We start from the raw sequence: 19,266 nt of genomic DNA, 5'->3' as shown, positions 1-19,266 counted from the left end.
TACCATTTTAAGTTACTACAAAGAGTCTTAGCTTATTAAGTAGCTTAACAAACTTATTTTCATTAGTTTTTTTTCTTTTTCATTTCATTTAAAAAATCATACTTTTTTTGCAATACAATTTTTCATTTTCTCTAATTCTTTGACTCATTCAATATCTTTCAAATTCATTCAATATACATCTTTTTTGCCTTTATGTAGTTTTCTTCAAATGACGTGATGCATTTCAGTATTTTAGTTTCAATTACTCTAACTAAATGTATAAACCCTTAGTTTATTAGTTAATAAAAAAAAACACTTACATTTTGTTTACTTATTGTTCTCAATTTCATTTCATTTAAAGACATCTTTTTCTACACAACAAATTTGCTTTCTCTCTTACAATGATTGAAATCATTCAATATTTACCCAAGTTCCCCCAAACTCCTAAGATATATATATATATATATATATATATATATATATATTTTAATTTGAAAAATTAATAGATTTTATATTTGTTGTGAAATTTTAATTATGTATAGTTTTTATTTAATAGTATGTTTTTTGTTGTTGCAATTTTTATTATTTACAATAAAATTATTTAATTAATATTTGTAATAATGCAATGCGAGTAAACATAAACATAAATTACTTCATAAAGATAATAGTAAGACAAAGTTTTTATAACATATAAGGATGGAAATGAGAATGAATATACATTTTTTTACTTAAAAGATTAGTATAATGAATATATTTAAGTATTCAGATGACATAAACATCTTTATTCAGTTAAAAGTTTATTAAAATATAATAACTACTTAAAAAGTTCAAGATAGACATTATTTTTAATCATTATACATTCCTTACACCACTACATGTATCTCAATCATTTTATAAGTGCAAAATTCGCTTTAGGCACACTCATTCACCGAACAATAAGGAAAAATGTTGTTTGATACTATTTCACCATCATTCGATAATTTGTATAAAAGTAAACTAGTATTAGCAAAAATTAATTTTTATATTTTAAAAAAAAAGAAAATAAACAGTAGTGAAGAATAATGACAAATGATAATAAATAAAAAAAGTAGTGTCAAAATACCATAGATAGATAATAAAGAACATATCTCAAACAATAAAAGAGCCGAGAAGAATACACCTTAAGAAAAAGTTTGCTATAGAAGATGTGTGAGTCTTGTTAACTCATCTTGATTTTCTTTTGTAGTAGCAGAAACAAAACTCTCTCAATTTATATGATTCTAACTTAGGAATAAGAGTGGTCCAAAACACATGTAAAGTAAATGAAACTATGATACTAGAACATGCAAGGAGTGTAGTGAATGACTAGACTTGAGGAGGTTCCTACAAGTAGGGCAAGAAGAGTGAGAAAGCAGCCACTTGTCAATGCACTGAACATGAAAACGGTGATTGCAGTTTGGGAGAAACCTTATACTGTCCCCATCGGAAAACTCTGATAAACAAATGGCACAGTTACACGGAGAGCCACCAGAATGAGTGTAGGTTGAGGTTGGCAGAGCCACCACTTCTCTCTTCTTCAGGCCAGAATTGAGTCTCCTAGAGGCAATCCATTGAAAGGGTTCGGTGAGAACACGATTGGCACATTGGAACACACATAGCAACATTGTGTTCAGACCAAGAGCACAAAGCAAGGCACACACTATTGCTGCCAAAATAACCATCAAACTGATACTGTGCTCTGATGGGGTGCATGGTTTTGCTGTTCTGATAGGGCTCATAATGGGTGCACCTAAGGGACTCTCAGACTCAGTTTCAGCCATGATGTTGGACAATTTTTTATGTACATTAATGTAGATTATATATGACTTCTGAGTTATGGGTTATATCACAGATTTGTTGATATTAACAACAGATATGTTTGAAAGTTTGTAGCATAATGTCTTAAACATAATTATTTATCCTGAAGATAAGAGTGCAGTAAGATAAATGAGTGGTGGAATGGTAATTAAAGAGAGGGTGGAGAGATTGGTGGGGCAAGGTAAGGACATGGAATATTGCTTAGTTGATAATCCACTGTCTTCCTTTATGTTTATGCGTTTGAAAGCACACCAAAAAAGCAACTCGTATTTTCCTTGGTTTCATGATATGAATTTTAAGCTTGTTGCGGATTTTAGTGCACTTGGACTCATTCTCTAGTAAGATACGTGAATGATTGTATCTCTCAGAAGTCAAATTATGAACTCTCGTTTTGTTCTATATGGAAGAGCCAAGAATTGAACTCTAGGTTATTATAATCACCTCGTTCATTAACATAGAGGTTCTGATATCAGACTTATCAGACATTGAAGTGCATAATTCTGTACAACGTTCATAAAATGTGCTCATCATCATCATCATCATCATCTTTTCTGTCTCTTTTATCCTCAAAAAGTGGTGCTGTCTATTTATTTCTGGCATGTCCTTCGATTGCTTTTAGTTTTTGTGTAGGATTCTAATTAGTGGTTGGAATTAATTTGATTGTCTCTCAAACTGTTCTATCTGTTAGCATGTTGTACTAAAGATAAGGCTTTAAAATTTTGTGGTTAACCTAAACTCAATCATAATATTAAACATAAAATTAATGATATGTGATTTCAGTTTCCTGATCAAGATAAAAAATGGAGAGAAGTTGATTATCTTATAAGACTTTTTAAGGAAATTTTAATAATGCAAGAAAAGAGAAAGACTAATGAAAAAAATATAAAGCAAAAAGTTGTTCTCTTTAATGATGGAATTCCGAAGTTAGACTCATATATAAATCGTCTAAAAAATTAATTGACATTAAGTGTTAAATGTTCTAGTGCAATTTTTCTTTTTATATGGAAGTTTGTCTCAAATGCATGTATTTTTTGTTATGTATTTTTATGGAATTTTGATGATTTTACTTATGATTTGATTTTTTAAATAGTTTTTTCTTCTATTTCCAGAGGATAAAAAAAATATAAAATATGTTATAAAAACTATTGAATTTGTTTTATTGTTATTTATAATTTTTTTCATTGATGATATTATTTTGCAAGTGTTGTTGTTGACTATGGGCCAGAGGTTTAAGTTTTCTTCCTCATTATCTGGTTGTTGGAAAAGGATTTCATACTCATTGATGAAAATATTCTCACTAACGACGTCGTAGCTAAGTTTGATGTTTGATTTTCTACTATAGTAGGACAGGACAAGTTTTTCGTGTTGTCATGTGTAGGAGATTGGAAAAGATTTCAGGTATGGACAAGTTAATAGTTGGGTGTATGACTGTATGTCATTTCCCCGTACCCTTAAATATGTGGTGTTAAGGTCAAATGATTGGGTTTGTGATTGTGGATGATTTTGATCAAACTGTGTAAAATAATTGGGTTGGGAAGATGTAATACCGTGGGTTGATGGATTTTGATATTGCAAACCATTGGTGCAAATAGAACAAAAAATATAAAGGCACTCTTCTAATAGGTGTAGCACAAGATGAAAGAGACAACATATTTCTCATTGCTTTTGCTTTGAAGGTGAAAAAAGCTTGGTTTCTTTTCCTAAAAAACCTTAGGAGGCATGTTAGAACTTAAGAAAACATGTGCTTAATATCAAACCGCCACAACTTTATTAATGTAACATTCAATGGACTGATGAATGCAACATGTATATTGCATTCGACACATTATACAAAATTTCACCAGAAGATTTAAGAATACAACTCTTAAAATAGACCTTGTCAACATAAGTGATAATGTTAATTTTTACCATTATTTAAGTTATATTTTATTAACATAATCAACTCTTCCATATCTTTTAACCTACTCAATCCTCAATGTTATCTTGCTTTTTGAAAATAAATACATTTTAGATTATATTGATCAAATTTTACCACTAATCATCATTTTTTATGTTTATTTATAGATCGTAAGCTTTGTTCCAAAAATCCATACAAGTGAGTGATCTTTAATAGCAACAAGAAGCTCAAAAACATGAGAATATGGAACAAACAAGCACCGCTGGGACACACAAGGCCAGCGCCAGCCCAATTCCAAGGAGTCAGTGGCGCTGCACCTCCTCCTGCAAAGTTTGCCTGGGCCCCAGGCCATGCAATTGTAACTGCAAATTCCTCAGCTAACGAAGTGTTCAACTTTGGAATAGTGAGATGCCCCTGAGCATTTATGTGTTTGCACCCAGCCAATAAAGGGTTGCATCTAGGGTTCCAAGAGTCGAAGATTATCAATTTTGACCTCCAAAACTTCATATCAAGCGTGGTTGCATCTAGTTGGGGCTTATGATGTGGTTGTTATCGTTGCCGGGGTCGAACATCAACCAAGCAAAATTTTAAAAAATAAGCATAATCGAGATCTTATGTAGGCCGCTCCAGAGGGGGTATAGAATTATCCACCTCTGTTAGGTCGCAAAGATAAGTGATCTTATACATCATCCTTTCTGGTCGGGTGATGGATGTCGATCATTTATTGTCGATGAGATGCAACATTGCGCTAATGTTGCTAGCAAGGCCGCTCTAGGCTATCTCTATTTGATCACCCATCTTTGCGACCTGACAGAGGTGCACAATTCTATACCCCGTCTGGGCAGTCCACACAGGATCTCGATTATGTTTATTTGTTAAAATTATGCTTGGTTGCTCCCTTAGCTCGACGACGACAACCATAGGCTAAGCCCCAACCAGATGCAACTCCCACATTTGAGATGAGGTTGCATGCTTGGAGACCAAAATTGATAATCTTCAACTCTTGGAACCCCAGATGCAAGCCCTTTATCGATTGGGTATGGCAAACGCATAAATGCTTAAAGGCATCTCCCTCACTATTCTAGAATTGAACACTTCGTCAACTAAGAAGTTTGCAGCTACAGTTGCATGGAGGACCTAGGCCAACTTTGCAAGAGGAGAGAAGAGGATGCTGAAGATCAGGAGGAGGTACCAATTGGAGATGGCGAGGATGTGACTCTACTTTTTGGAGGACTTGTTTGTTGGATAGTCTTTAGTTTTCAATTGTAGTTAGAAAACTTTGTGACTTAGTTAATTCGATTGAGATAATGCTTTTGAATCCATGACTTGAAACGCTTTGCATGTTGATATTTGCCATATACACTGAATGCAACACCTTTTTCACAAAAAGAAGAGGCAAGAAAATATCTGTACTAATAAGTGTTTAGTCATGTCTATTTTGAAAATTTTGAAAAGGGCACCAAAGTTCTACAAGATGTTGATTCAAAATAAGTGTTTCATTTTCAAAATACAATTTGTAATAATTTATACATTGCATATGAAATAATAAGAAACTTAATTTATTTAAAAATATAATTATACATTTTCAATATTAAATTGTTTTAAAAAATTACATCAATTAATTATAACATTAAAATTACTAAAAAGAAACTCTTTTAACCTTCTTCCTTCCATTTTAAAAAAAAAAAACAGTTCAGAAATCGATTCTCCCGCAGACGAATTTGACCGATTTTTCAGACTGGTTTCAACAAAATAAAATTAGAATTTGGCTTCCCAAAAATTGAGTTCTAATATAAAAAAAAAGAACGTGCTCGTCCATATTATGAGAATGTGCTATGCCACCTAAGTATACCAAGAAGTGAAGGATGAAAAGAGGAAAAAGTGAGAAAAGCTGACCACAACATTGCCACCCCAGAAGAAGGAAATTTGATGGGTTTTTGCTGATTCTGTACTTTCCACCTTGCAGATCAATCACAACCCCTCCAACCTCTCTACCTCAACTTCACTCTCAATCCCATAACCATCTTCAACACCTTTCACAATTTCATCACCGCTCTCATCTGCTCCTGTGAGGTCTGCACCATACTCTGCTCGATACACCACACTTCCACTCTAACCATGTACAAAACCACCACCATGCAAGCAAATAAAGACAAAATATTTACAAAAAGAAAACATTTTCTGTGCTTTCAGTCCAAAATCTGCATAATGAAAAACAAAGAATGAAAGAAACAGTGTGGCATACCATCTTGGTAGATGGAGATGCAGAGGGTGGCTGAGATGATATGGCGATGGCCATTCTATCCTTAAATTTGTTCCTGAAATGGGACAATGCTGGTGCATGTTTGTTGAAGCATGTGACTTCTTCTGCTACCACAGAGAAAAACCAACAAATTTATAATGTAGGATTTGATTTGTCAAATAAACGTTAAGAAGAACAGACAAAAAGTCTGAAGGAAGGGGTATGTACAAGCGCTTCAAGACACTACCTTTTTTTCCTCGTTTCTATAATATGATTTTGACTTGTCTCTGTCTTTGTGCATGTTTCCCAGAAACCTTTTATAAAGACACTGATGCACAGAGTTAATACGCACCGCTTCACAATTAAAAGCATTCCAACGGTAACCTGCTCCTTCTTTCACAAACATTTATTCTTTCATGAGTAGTTATACTATTTTCAAATCTTTTTATTTTGTATGTATACAATCTTTTTATAGCAGTTCGGATATGATTTTTAAATTCTACTATTACAAAACAGTTATTAATTTGTTTTAGATCAGAGAAAAGTTGTGAAATTGTCATTTTAAATTTCATGGGAGATTTACACTCGGTGAAAGATGATTTTTTTTGAATAATGATTCAAAAAGTTAGACCGACGTAATTTAGTTTATGTGAATTGATTTACTAATTTGTTAAAGAAAAAAAAACCGATTAAATTAAAATTTTAATTTTTATGTTGTGTGAAAATTTGGAATTGGTGGACAAAAGAAATTTTAAAGCCTGATGGGTTTGTTAATAACCTATTTAGAGAGATATATGTATAATACTTCTATACAAGGTACTAAAGAAAGTTTAAGTGAACCGCATTGCCCGAAATAAAAAGTTAAATTGATTACTAATTTTATGTTTATTTAAAATGTTATGACATTTTTATTTTAGCTTCTTATTTGAAACTTTTGTGAAAAGAATATTAAAAAATTTGGATCTAGTTATTATACATTAAAGAATTATCAATTTAATGCGTAAAGACTTATTAAATTCCTCTCCTCCACACAAGTAAAATATTGTTGATTTGATCTAAGTAATCGTTAATCCTTTATATATCGTTATTTTGATCTTTATACATGTAACACAATTTGAATTTGATGATTATGTGTGCAATATTAATTTAATGTTCGAGCATCGCATTCTTTTTTACCTAAAAAGTAGTATTTTTTATCAATTCATTTATAAAAAAATTGGAAATAAAACTAAAGCAAAAATATATCCACGCAACACTAACAACAAGAACAAAAAAAAACATCAACTTAGCAACCATTTTGTTCATCCATTCACTTTAATGAACTAATTACATTGATGAAGTAGGTGTTCCAACTGATAGAAAAATGAAGACGAGGATTAAGTAATCTTTTCTAAACCATAGGATTTCACATATCATTATATGAGTTATAAATAAGATAATTGGGACGAGTTTGCTTTGACCTCTGCAGCAAATTCATATGAAGTTGGCAAAAAACTGAGTCTTATTCTCAAGAATCAAGTTCTAATAGATGAAAAATGAACTGCTATCACCAAAACTCAATATATGTTTTTTCCAAACAATGACATTGGTATGATATATGGTTCTGTTGTATCATGAAATGAACACATTCCAATCAGACTCGATTTTCTTCTTCAAGAAGACTATATATGTATGTACACAGATAAATTGTTGTCATCAAAGCAAACCACTCAACAGCAATAAGAAAAAATAAAACGATGCACACAAGTGCCATCACCCATCAAATGAGTTTGGAGCATTCACAGTCTCAGCATTCCACTCCACATTGTTTGAGCACTGGACCTGTTTGCTTGGGCAAGAAGGGATCAATCCTGACCCAAATCAATGAGAAAATAGATGCCAGAAGGATTGACCACAACACCACAATGGTAGGAGTCCTGTTTTGCTTTCCCATGAGACCTTTGAGGAAAGGGTACAAGTGAACAATGACCCAAAAGGCAAAGAACAGCTTCCCAAACAGAGGACCCCATGAACCATATCCATTGTTTATGGCATCAGAGACTCCAGCCACAACACCAACAATGTTCAAGATTATGAGAGTGGTTGGAGGGATCAGAAGAGTGGTCCACTTGAACAGATACAGCTCTCCAAATTCAGTGTCTTCTGCTGCTTTTGCTGTCACTGTGAAATTCGTGTCTACTCCAGCAAGAACTTTGAGCAGACCTTGAAACACTGCAAAAAGGTGAGCAGAAACACCTCCAATCACCCAAAATTGCTCATTTCTCCACAGGGCTTCAATTGTAACGCCACTCCATCGGAGCTCAAGCACACTTGTTAGAATGATGGAGATAAAAAGAGCCATAAACCAAACGCTGGCAAGGTTTGTCAGCTGTACACAAGACAAAAAACAAGCTCATATTCAGAATATGTATTGCAAATGGAAACATTAAAGATCAACATATGTAAAGAGCAACAACAAAAGACACCTAAGAAACTTTATATGTAAGTTTTTTTCTTTGTAGTTGTGTTGTCTGGTACTTACTGTGGGGATGATGAACTTTCCTGTCAAGAGACACACTGCAGGAATTGTGCAGTAGGCAAGCAGAGGGATGGAGGTGAAAGGATAAACAATGGTGTTAGTGTAAGCTAGTCTCTCTAGGTACTTAAGTTTTCCTCCATAACCATACCACAAGGGACAGTGGCGACTGAGGAAAATCTCAACAGAACCAAGAGCCCACCTCAGAACTTGGTGCAACCTATCTGATAGATTTATTGGGGCAGATCCCTTGAAAGCTGGTCTCTTTGGCATGCAATATACTGATTTCCATCCTCTGCAATGCATCTTGAATCCAGTCAAAATATCTTCTGTCACTGACCCATAAATCCACCCAATCTGTTGAAGAAACACATTAGTCAAAACTTAATAGGGACATCATACAAAGATCAAGTGAATAGTTTAAACTATCTAATGTGCACAGCATGAAGAAAATTCAAATGCTGCATTGTTTTGAGATTAATGGTTTTACCTCTTTTCCCCATTCAGTCTTCTCTTCATAGCCACAGCTTATAACATGAATGGCCTCCTTGACCAATGATTGGCTATTTGTGCCTTCTGGAAGTCCTCCATTTTCCATCAAGGTGGAGGTAATGAAAACTGGTGATTGACCGAATCGTTTCTCAAAACTTTTCTGGGACATGAGGGATGATTTCTCCAAGTCCTCGTACCCTTCAAGCCCTTCTTCAATCTCTTCAAGATCAAACATGGACCCTGACCCTTTTCTAACATAGTCTTTCCCCATCATTTTCTTTTTGTTCTTGTTCTTGGAGAATACACTGAAGAGACCTTTTCCTGATTTCTTTTTTGACTTGGACTTTCTTGAACCACCACAGCAAAAGCAGCACCATGATGGCCAGCAGTCACAATGCATCTTTGGTCTTTTCTCCGACACCGGTGGATCGTAACCATACAATGCCTGCCTGTTGAACACAGTTCCAGTACCAACATATACTGGACCTTGAATCCCGTCAAGCCCTTTCATATTGATCTATAATGAAGAGAAACCATTCAAAATCAGCCAGTGAGATGAAATTTGCACATACTTGTGAAGTTAGTTTTTAGAAGAATGATACTTACATCAAAGAACACAGTGTTGCGATTTGCATATCTATCATGACGATCAATACCATCAAATCTTTGTGGAAATTGAACATAGCACAACTTCTTCCCCAGGTTGGGGTCCATCAAAAAGCACATAGCCTCTCTTACTGCCTTGCTATTATTGACGTAGTGATCACAATCCAAATTCAACATGAATGGTGCATTTGTAAGCACAGCAGAAACTCGAACCTTTGGAGGATACACAACAGTAAAAGAGTTAAAAATCAGTTGCTAATATTTCGGTCTATTAGAACTAAACAATACAGTATCAAGTTTTTGTCCTTACCAAAGCATTCATGGCACCAGCTTTCTTGTGGTGTGGATATCCAGGTCGTTTTTCACGTGAAATATACACAAGTCGTGGCAATTCCTTTCCTTCAACATCTAGTGCCCCAGCACTTCCTAAATACACCTGCAAAGTAAATCCAGGAGCCATATCAGTTGATGACAATTATTCCTGGTATCAAATGATACTAATTATTAATCAAACAAACACATTGCCAAACAAAATTTGTGATATAGTCAGAGGCCAGATATTAGATTTCATCTTCAGAGTAATAAATTTCAAGTAATGTTGCTCAAAATGTAAAACTTTTCAACAATTAGCATCACGTTGACATTTGAAGAAAATCTGTGATATATAAGTCCCATGTTTTCCTTTAAAATGGAAGGGAGCATTATTCAATGGCTACTGATAATGCATAAATGCAAGGCATTTCTGTGTTAATTTGGTTTGTTCCCTGATTACAAGATAATGAAAAGTACATAAGAAAGAACTAACAGGAGAATTAAATAGTCAAACCTGAATCATTCCTGGATGATCACGAGTGTTGTTCCCAGGCCATGGAGTTCCATCCTGCATCACCCACCCTTCCTCAGGTTTCTTCTGAGCCTTTGCCACCAAAGAATTAATTTTCACCTTAAACTCTTCATATTCCCTCTGCAGTGGAGCAAACACACAAGTTTTACCACAAGCCTCTAAGCATGTTCACACTAAAAAAATAAAACCAGAAACAACTTGTTTATCTCAAGTGTATCACACCTTCATGGACCTTCTTTCCTTCACAAATGTAGGTTGCACCTTATCTTTCAAGTAATCAATTTTCTGAGAAAAGTAAAACTCAGGAGCCCTTGGCTCTATGTTATACTTCTTGCAAAAGGGAACCCATCTTCTTGCAAACTCAGCAGTTTCTGCCAAGGAATCAAACAGCAGCATGGATGCACCATCATCTGAGACATAGCAGCTGACCTTGTCAACAGGGTAGTCAACAGCGAGGATTGAAAGGACAGTGTTGGCCGTTATAATGGGAGGTTCCTTCAAAGGGTCCACTGTACTCACAAAGAAATCAACTGGAGCCAGTTGGTTAGGTTCCCCTTCACGCTCAAACCTCAAGGCCAAGCGGTCCAAGTAAGTCTCTCGAGTGATGGGGAACCACTTGGGGAACTGATCAAGAATCCATGACAGTGCAAACCATATCTCACATATCACAGAGATTAGCCACAAGGGATATGCATCATTTGCCGGAGTTAAGATTCGGAATCTAAAGAAGAATGCAAGGATAACCAGCCTCATCACAATCACTATACGATATGGATTGATTAAGCTTGAAGATATTGGAACCTTGCGCCACAATGGTTGTCTAGCTTCAGCCAAACTGTAAGGTTTCAAAAGCACATCAGTTCCAGTCAAAATATTCTATGTTGTGCCACACTTTATTTTGTGTACATTCCTTAACAGATACACGTGAAGATCAAAGTTTGTTGTATTGAATGTTTTAGGAGCCATTTGACTATTACATGTAGATAATAATCCTTGTATTTTGTAGGGAGAAAAATACTATTTAAGGTACACAAATGTATGTACTTGATTCTTCTGCATTGTTTAGCATTCATGAAAAAGAAACATTAGGAAACAATCTCATGTACATATTAAGGCTTTGTTATCCACTGGAAAAAGCAATGGAAGAGATCACTTACATGTAATCATCATCTTCACCTTGGTCTTCTTTTCCGTCTTCTTTGTTTAGAAGACCTCTTTTTTCTTGTCTGACTTTCCATTTCTCTACTCTTTCTTGCCATTCTGCATTGCTGTAGAAATCTTTGTCCCCATCAAAATCCTTGCCAGTAACTATTGAACAGTAGATCAACAAATAAACAAAAGAGAATACCCCAAAAAGAAAAAGCATCATAATAGATAATTAGCAATTTAACAAGTCTCTCACCACTCCCAGCTGAAGAGAAAGCTTGACCAATCGGATGCAATTTCTCTTGATTATAGTCCCCATTTCCCTGAAAAAAATCACAAAATATCTCTCCGATCATTCATTTTAGCCAAACACATTTGTTGAGATACATAAAAGATTATTTAATTTTCACATTTCACTTATTTATAGAAGCTTGATTAAGTATAAATAAATTACCACATGATTAACATCGCGTTCCCGATCTAGATCTTCGTGGTGATTCTTAATAGGAAACTCATCATCAAAATCATCACCATCGAAGTTCTCTTCTTCATCTCCAGCCACTCTAGGACAACCTACACAGAAACCGCCATCCACGTTTTAGAAAAACCAAGTAAGTTATCACAAACTTACAAAATTAGTTTAGATTAGATTCGTTCTCTGTTATTCTAAATTCAAAATTGGAACTTCAGTAATAATCAAGTGTTGTAATAAAGGTTTACAACTTTCTAAGAAAATACATAATGTCATGGAAAATTTTCAGAATATTATGTTCAACAAATCGTAATTGCTCTTATATATATCCTTTTACGTTCATTTGAAAAAATGTCTTATGGGAACAAAACACTAATTTTTACGGGAGAAACTAAAAGTTGTACGATATACTAATATACATATTATCCAACCGAAACCCAAAATTATCAGGAACAGTAACAGAAACTATATATCTAAAGTCTTCCATTACAATAAAACATGGAACTAAGCTAACCTTTGTGGCGCTTATAGCGAGTGCTGCATTGAGGACAGCTCTGGTTCCCTTCACTCCTCTCATACTCATAACATGGTCGACACACAGGAAATCCACACACATGACAAGCCACAAACAGTTCTCCATTTTCCTTATATCCAATCTCATCACCACAGACACGACATGTTTTTGATGAAGGTTGACGGGTAGGGGCCTGATGCTGCAGAGGAACAAAATCTCACGTGTCAGCAACCACCACCAACATGGAACATGTTACATGTTAAACAAATGTTGGGAAAGTACATGTGATAGATAGGAATAACGGGAACATACCTCATCGGAATCACGTGAAGAATGAGCATGAGAGCCGGTGATGAAGCCAGCCATGGAGTTTGAGGCCATGGCAAGGCAAGGCAAGGCAATGGAAGTTACGGAGTGGTGGGGAAGAGTGGAATAGGAGAAGGTGGTTTATAAGAAAAGGTAGGTTGAGAGTGAAACATCAAGGTCGTGGTTGGAGATGTAGGAGAGTGTACCAAACCTTGCGTTGGAGGGTCGCGAGTTTGAGTCTAAGAGACGTCATGGAAGGAGCGATAGGTGTGAAGGACTTTTCCAATATTCTTGCTTGCTTCGACTCCAAGGAGAACCCTCTTTTCTAGTTCTGAATACATGACACGATCAAGTTAGGTGCATGTTTGGTTTCTCACACCAGATGGTTATCATGTCACGTCCAACTTCATTCTAACATTAAACCCACAATCTAAGACCTCAAATGGAGCTGTGTTTTCTAGTTCTATAACCTGTTCCTCCACATTCTACACGTTGCATAGGTTGCAATGTCACATTAAATTTCCAAGGTAACAACCAAACGCAAAATCATGGTTCTTTTAAGAGGAAGGGAAAGACTGGCGCAGTATTCAAATCCATGATCTCCCAACTTCTACAAGGAAACATATATAGAGGGAGCACCATTTCTTGAGTCAATCCAATGTTTTATATAGGTCACTTTGTGAGTCATTTGGAATTGTGTTATATGTACTATTCTAGTTTTGTTTGAAAATGTTGTTTGTCTTGCATGTTTGTGGGTCAAACATATGGCCAAAATAGTATAAGAATTTCTTCCTTCCCCCGTGCTTTATTTTATGCACATGTATGGGTTCTTGAAAAAGATTAATTGTTTTCAGATTTTTAGATGGCACCATTTCAAAAATATTTTGATTCCACATTTTGAAACTAGTTTTTACCCAGTAGTTATATTTAATATAAAATTAATTTTCATAAAGAAGCATTTTTTTAAAAAAAGTTACAAAAAAGGCAGACGGTGCAAATATAAATATCAGCCCAGTTAAATTTTTTTTTTTCTTTTAGATCAGCCCAATTCAAAATTTATTTCCCAGATTGGCACATACAATATTTAATTTTTTATGTATTAGTGTACCAAAAGAGAGATGAGACTTTTCTTAGGGTGCAGAACAAAAAATGGGGCTAAGATCATGAACCATTGGTTGGTAGCCATCACAGTCTTTCTTTTGAGCTTTTTGGAACTTACGTTTAAATAGAAAAATAGTTTAAATTTTCGTCTAAGAACATTTTTGTAACTTTTTTCTAAGCCTACTTTCAAGCGATTAAAATTTTTAGATTCTGTTATCATTACACACCGTAAAACTTTTGATGGAATCGTTAAATGAGTTTTTTATATCAACAGTGTGAATCAAAATTAAATCCTAGCTGAATTCTTCCTTTCCTTTTCTTTTAAAGTTCTCAAAAAAAAACAAATACTGATTCAACCTGGGCCTAGTTTTAAAAAAACAAACTGTTGAAAAAGTATATCTTCTATGGAATGCTTTTCATTCAATTACAATATAATAATGTGTGACTGAGTCTATTTGAATCTTCTAAACCTATAGCAGTGTTCAGTATATGGTACTATTACTTTAAATTGATCCAAAGAAAGAAAAAGTTCACAACTAAGGTATGCACAATTCCCTCTTGAGCCAAGACTCTTGACCAAAATTTTTGGTCACCAGCTTTCAACCTTCTTCAACTTGTCTCACTTTGATCCACCGTAACAAAAACACTGGCAGGAACTGCTTCGTTTGTTTCAATCACAACACGATTCTCAGACACATTCCTTAGAATATGATTCGGGAAGGTGCTGCCAGGGGTGCTTAGAGAGTACTGAACATGTTTTATAAGGTTAGGAAAAAGCAAAACATTGTTAAAATCAACGGTCCATGAGGTTCCATTCCCTTGCATGGACCCTTTTGCAACTGTGGCCTTCAACTTCATCCTTCTTGCATTGTTTCTGTCAACAGTAACTTGTTCAATTTGATGGAAAGGATTATTGGATTGGTCCAGCTGAACAATTTCAACGCCATGATCTGAACCTGAGAACATGTTATCAACAATATCAACACCTTTTATAACCCCATTCTTAGACTTTAGGACAATGTTGCCATCACCGAGGAAAAAAGAACTAGAAACATGGAACTGAACAGGGTCTTCAGCCACAATATTCGTGTAATCCATGTAAGAATTCACAATTCTAGTTTGTGTTAATCCAGGTAGTTTCAAATAAATCCCCGTGCCTCCAAAGCCAGTGGCCTTGTTGTAACAATGTACACCAGAAAAGGCATTGGCTTGACCAGTAACCATTATTCCTATAGCAGCAGAGAAAATTACAACATCTGTGACAGCATTGTCATTACCCTGGAGGTTTATTCCTGTGCCTGAGAAGTTTCTTTCGTTTTTGTCCCCACCAGCAGTTATGTGCTGACCAAGGAAACTGTTTCTGATGTAGGTTTCATGGCCACTTTGGACTAAGATTCCATTGGTGGTGAAATGTGTGATGTAACAATTGTCTATGCTAATCCGAAGTGAGTTTATGACTGAAATGCCTCCTCCCCTGAAGTTTGAATCCAACAAGAGGTCTTTGAGAGTTATGTACTCAAAATTGTAGGAATGTGAAGAACTCTCTGTGTTTCCTTCATTGGAAGAGGGTGACAAATCAATGATATAGCCATCTGCTGGAAAACCATCTGAGGCTCTTATCGTGCCCCCATGTATCTGCATTTTTTCATCAAATTTTGAGCTCTTTATGGATATGTCTTGTTAAATAAACAAATGGAAGAAAAAAAGTGCAGTTTTCCGAGACTTTTCAGCAATCTAAAAGTTAAAAGAAAAACCCATTTCAGGAAAGAACAGAAAGTGACTATAAAGGAACGGTTGAAGAAGGAAGTTATTTTTCAAAAATCTTAATTGCAATAGTCTTATTTTCTTGGTCAAGTTAGACCAACTGCTTCACCATCATGACCAAAATATGGACCACCACCAGCCTCCAAATTAAATTTGGCTCAACTATAAAGTATCACAATGCACTAACAAAGTGCCAATTGGCAAAAAATAATGAGCATAAAAACTTCGGAAGGTACTTTTCATATTTTACACTAACGAATAACTTATTGGTAGTTGTTATATTTGTCATAGAAAAAGTTGTTCATGAATGAAGTTAACAACTAGAACGGTTTCTGCAGGCATACCATAAGGTTCCCCACTCCGGCCACCGGCAACCGCAGTGGCTGGCTGATCAAGTAATTTCCACCCTCGAGATTAATCCGGGAACCTCCAAGGTTTTTGATGCCTTGCATCAAATATCCTTCACTGGGACCCTTGGCTGCATCTTCTATGGCTGCAAGGAGTGCTTCGGTGCTATCTGAACTACCCGTTGGGTCTGCACCATAAGATGTTACATGGTACACACGTGGATAGTTCACTCCCTGCATGACAAAAAATATCAAACACTTGATATTTTTACCACAAGAAATATCAAACAGTTTATAAAGACTAAAAGGGTGTGTGCATAGTTGAATTGAATTACCTGAAGTGAGAGAGGAGAAGGAGCAGGAGCAGGAGCAGAAAGGGTTGAGAAGGATGATGAGGAAGATGGTGCAGAAGCAATGGAATCACGTGTAGTTAGAGAGGACTTAAATGACTGCAAACGTTGTATTGCTTCATGATAATTGTCACTGGAAATAGTCCTAGGATACAAGCTCTCTTCATATGCACCAATTACTATGGAACAAGCCATCCCCAAAAGCAAGGAGCAGGCTAAGGATTTTGTTGCCATTGTTGTTGGTGTTGGAGAGAGGTTTGAGGTAGTGAAGGTAAATTTAACGTGTTGGAGAAAAGCATTCCTGTTGTGTGGAGATTTAAATAAGATAGAGGGAAAGGTTGATGAGTGAGATAAAGAAGGGTAATAAATAGGAAGAAAAGGGAAAAAGTGGGGTAGCTAAGTCTTTTGATGAGAAAAAATGTTGGATCATTTTGATATTGGATCATACACATGACACCCTCCAATTATGATATACTGGTGCAGATTCTGTGTAACTTTTTTCATTAGACTCTTTGATTTTCCCTAACCTGACAGAAAAGTAAGCACTTACCAACTTCTTACTTTTGGGACCTTCACTAATTTGACATTGTTGTAAAAGGTATTTTGGAATAGGAAGAAAGCACAAGTGTGGTGATCTTAAATTATGCATAGTGGAATTATTGGATAGAGGGGGTCCACGGTACATACAAATCTTGTAAGACAAGGTAAATGTGCTCCCATTCATTCATGATGGTACCATATTAGGGAAATTGTAAATTGTTTGGTATGTATTTATTGCTTCGATAAAATTAGGAAATATATATGAAAGGACTCTTGGCGGCCATATTTAAACCTCACTTGTGTTTTCCAAAAAATTATGTCAATGGTAAAAATGAAAATGGGTTACCATGAAAGCAGGGTAAACCTTACAAATTCAACATTGTACTTGTTAGGTGAATGTCAACAGTCTTTGTGTGTGTATATATATTTATAATAAGTAATTTTATCCAAATAAAAATACTAAATTGTTGAGAAGTAAACTTAGATTAATTCAACCTTACAAAATCAATTTGTAAAATAAGGTATGCACTTACTTATATATTGTAAATTAACTTTATTTCTTGCCAATTTAGAACTTACAACACATCTTGTCACGACGAGATTCTGTCACAACGAGACCCTCTCAGAACGAGATGTACACATCTCAAGCATGAAATTAAACATTAATTTGTAATTCGATAACGGGTGGAAGAATAGACCTAACAAACAACAATTTCACTAAGATAGCCTCCAACTCATGCTCTGAAACCATATTAAGAGATACATCTTAAATTGAACTTATCTTTAGTCAATATAAGAATTCCAACAAAAATAGTAAATGGGTTAAATATGTTCTATAAACATATTTTCAATGAGAATGAGTTGTATTTATAAACATGTGCGAACAAAAGATGTAGTAGTAATAAACTATTAAATAAAGTTAATTGGTGAAATATTCGCTATTTAATTTATTGTTTTTATATGTACATCAATATTCGGATTTAATGGAATTTGTGACATATTATGTTCATAATTATATTTATCACGGTATGATGCAAACTAGAAATGTTTTTTCTTGTATAAAGGAAGGGACTATCTTCATTTCTATATCAGTCATGATATATATAATAACCAAACAACCTTTCAAATGCATTTTCAATTTGTGCCAATTATCATTTAGTTGATTGTTGAGAATAGTTTAAGTGTGAGTCAAAAGTCCCACATTGGATAAAATAGACAAAATTAAATACTATATAAGAATAAAAGTCCATAATATCATTGCCTTAATGTTTTTGGGTAAAAATGATGTCAAATGTTTTATATGTGTAAGATCAATGTCCTATATATATTGATGTTTGAATTCCTTATGACATATGATATTTATTACAAAAATAATATATGTGTTGTAAGATATTATAAAAATATTTATATTTATTTAATATTATGTTTTAAATCGAATGGAGGAGAAGTATAATAACTTTAAGCATTTCTTGATCTTTAGAGTATCTTGTTATACAAAAGAATACGTATAGAAGAAAAAGTCGTATCAAATGTTGTAATCACCGAAGGTGTTTTATTTTAAACACTTTGTACAAAACACTAATTTATACATGCTACGACATATTTAGCATTCAACCAGATGAAGTATCAACTAATAATAGCAAATCAGAACAATTGTACAAAGAAAAAATCACATGCAAACTCGTACGAGTTAAACCCAAAGTGCCACGTTAAAAACCTTCAATTTAGTAAGACTCATTAATGAATTGTTTGTTTTTCCATCTTAAAAATAAAACCATTGCTAACGACTTCCGTGCATTCACCGTATATTTCATCAATTCCACTAAGTTGGTAACTTAGAAAAGAAAAATCAACTTATTGATAATTGAGAAGCTAACTTATATATGATAAGTTAAATTTTAAGTAATAACTTGAATGTGATAAGTTAAATTTTAAGTAATAACTTGAATGTGTTTAATAAAACCTACTTTAGTTAATTATACGATAGTCTTATTAATAAAAAAGTGTTAGGTGTCTTAACTAATTTAACTAATTTATTTTATAAGTTTCTAGTCTATAAATTAGAAGCTACTTTAGCTAGTTTGTAACATGTGTTTTATTTAATTTTCATCCACTACAATCATTAATATTTAATATATTTTTATTATTCTTAATTATTTACCTAATTTTACTTCCTTTTGTCTTATAAATAATTAATTAAGATTTAATTACTCCTTTAATTTTAAATTTGGTTAAAAGTTTTAAGTAGGTCTCCAATTATATTTTTATTTCAATTGAATCTCAAATTATGTTAAAAACGCTTTAATCATGTTCTT

General features: G+C 34.3%; 3 protein-coding genes across 3 annotated transcripts; all 3 read right to left on the bottom strand.

The window, feature by feature from the left end:
- Positions 1 to 1,128: 1,128 nt before the first annotated feature.
- Positions 1,129 to 2,647, bottom strand: LOC114164745 (RING-H2 finger protein ATL73-like). The gene has a single exon (XM_028049500.1). It carries the CDS (start codon positions 1,776 to 1,778, stop codon positions 1,287 to 1,289), a length of 492 nt encoding a protein of 163 aa, XP_027905301.1. The 5' UTR covers positions 1,779 to 2,647; the 3' UTR covers positions 1,129 to 1,286.
- A 4,785-nt stretch (positions 2,648 to 7,432) lies between these two features.
- LOC114163047 (cellulose synthase A catalytic subunit 4 [UDP-forming]-like) lies at positions 7,433 to 13,002 on the bottom strand. The gene is made up of 12 exons (XM_028047099.1): positions 12,856 to 13,002; positions 12,544 to 12,742; positions 12,012 to 12,130; positions 11,814 to 11,880; positions 11,569 to 11,719; positions 10,634 to 11,246; positions 10,394 to 10,531; positions 9,878 to 10,003; positions 9,568 to 9,780; positions 8,960 to 9,478; positions 8,476 to 8,826; positions 7,433 to 8,322 (listed from the first exon to the last, which is right to left on the bottom strand). Exons 1-12 carry the CDS (start codon positions 12,922 to 12,924, stop codon positions 7,741 to 7,743), a joined length of 3,147 nt encoding a protein of 1,048 aa, XP_027902900.1. The 5' UTR covers positions 12,925 to 13,002; the 3' UTR covers positions 7,433 to 7,740.
- Positions 13,003 to 13,093: 91 nt separating this feature from the next.
- On the bottom strand, positions 13,094 to 16,818 carry LOC114163048 (polygalacturonase QRT3). The gene is made up of 3 exons (XM_028047100.1): positions 16,397 to 16,818; positions 16,059 to 16,295; positions 13,094 to 15,585 (listed from the first exon to the last, which is right to left on the bottom strand). Exons 1-3 carry the CDS (start codon positions 16,643 to 16,645, stop codon positions 14,560 to 14,562), a joined length of 1,512 nt encoding a protein of 503 aa, XP_027902901.1. The 5' UTR covers positions 16,646 to 16,818; the 3' UTR covers positions 13,094 to 14,559.
- Positions 16,819 to 19,266: the final 2,448 nt, after the last annotated feature.

Source organism: Vigna unguiculata, chromosome 9, assembly GCF_004118075.2.
Source record: "Vigna unguiculata cultivar IT97K-499-35 chromosome 9, ASM411807v1, whole genome shotgun sequence".
Taxonomy (NCBI): domain Eukaryota; kingdom Viridiplantae; phylum Streptophyta; class Magnoliopsida; order Fabales; family Fabaceae; genus Vigna; species Vigna unguiculata.
This window is presented reverse-complemented; position numbering and strand designations above follow the sequence as displayed.

Bases quoted from the DNA above. Each gene is read 5' to 3' on its own strand.
- LOC114163048 (XM_028047100.1), bottom strand. From the start codon at position 16,645: ATGGCAACAAAATCCTTAGCCTGCTCCTTGCTTTTGGGGATGGCTTGT. The intron at 16,296-16,396 runs GTAATTCAATTC...TTTGTCATGCAG, and splicing joins CTTCTCCTCTCTCACTTCAG to GGAGTGAACTATCCACGTGT. The intron at 15,586-16,058 runs GTATGCCTGCAG...GAAAAAATGCAG, and splicing joins CCGGAGTGGGGAACCTTATG to ATACATGGGGGCACGATAAG.
- LOC114163047 (XM_028047099.1), bottom strand. From the start codon at position 12,924: ATGGCCTCAAACTCCATGGCTGGCTTCATCACCGGCTCTCATGCTCAT. The intron at 11,881-12,011 runs GTAATTTATTTA...GATTTTTTTCAG, and splicing joins AACGCGATGTTAATCATGTG to GGAAATGGGGACTATAATCA. The intron at 11,247-11,568 runs GTAAGTGATCTC...GAAACCTTACAG, and splicing joins GGTGAAGATGATGATTACAT to TTTGGCTGAAGCTAGACAAC.
- LOC114164745 (XM_028049500.1), bottom strand. From the start codon at position 1,778: ATGGCTGAAACTGAGTCTGAGAGTCCCTTAGGTGCACCCATTATGAGC.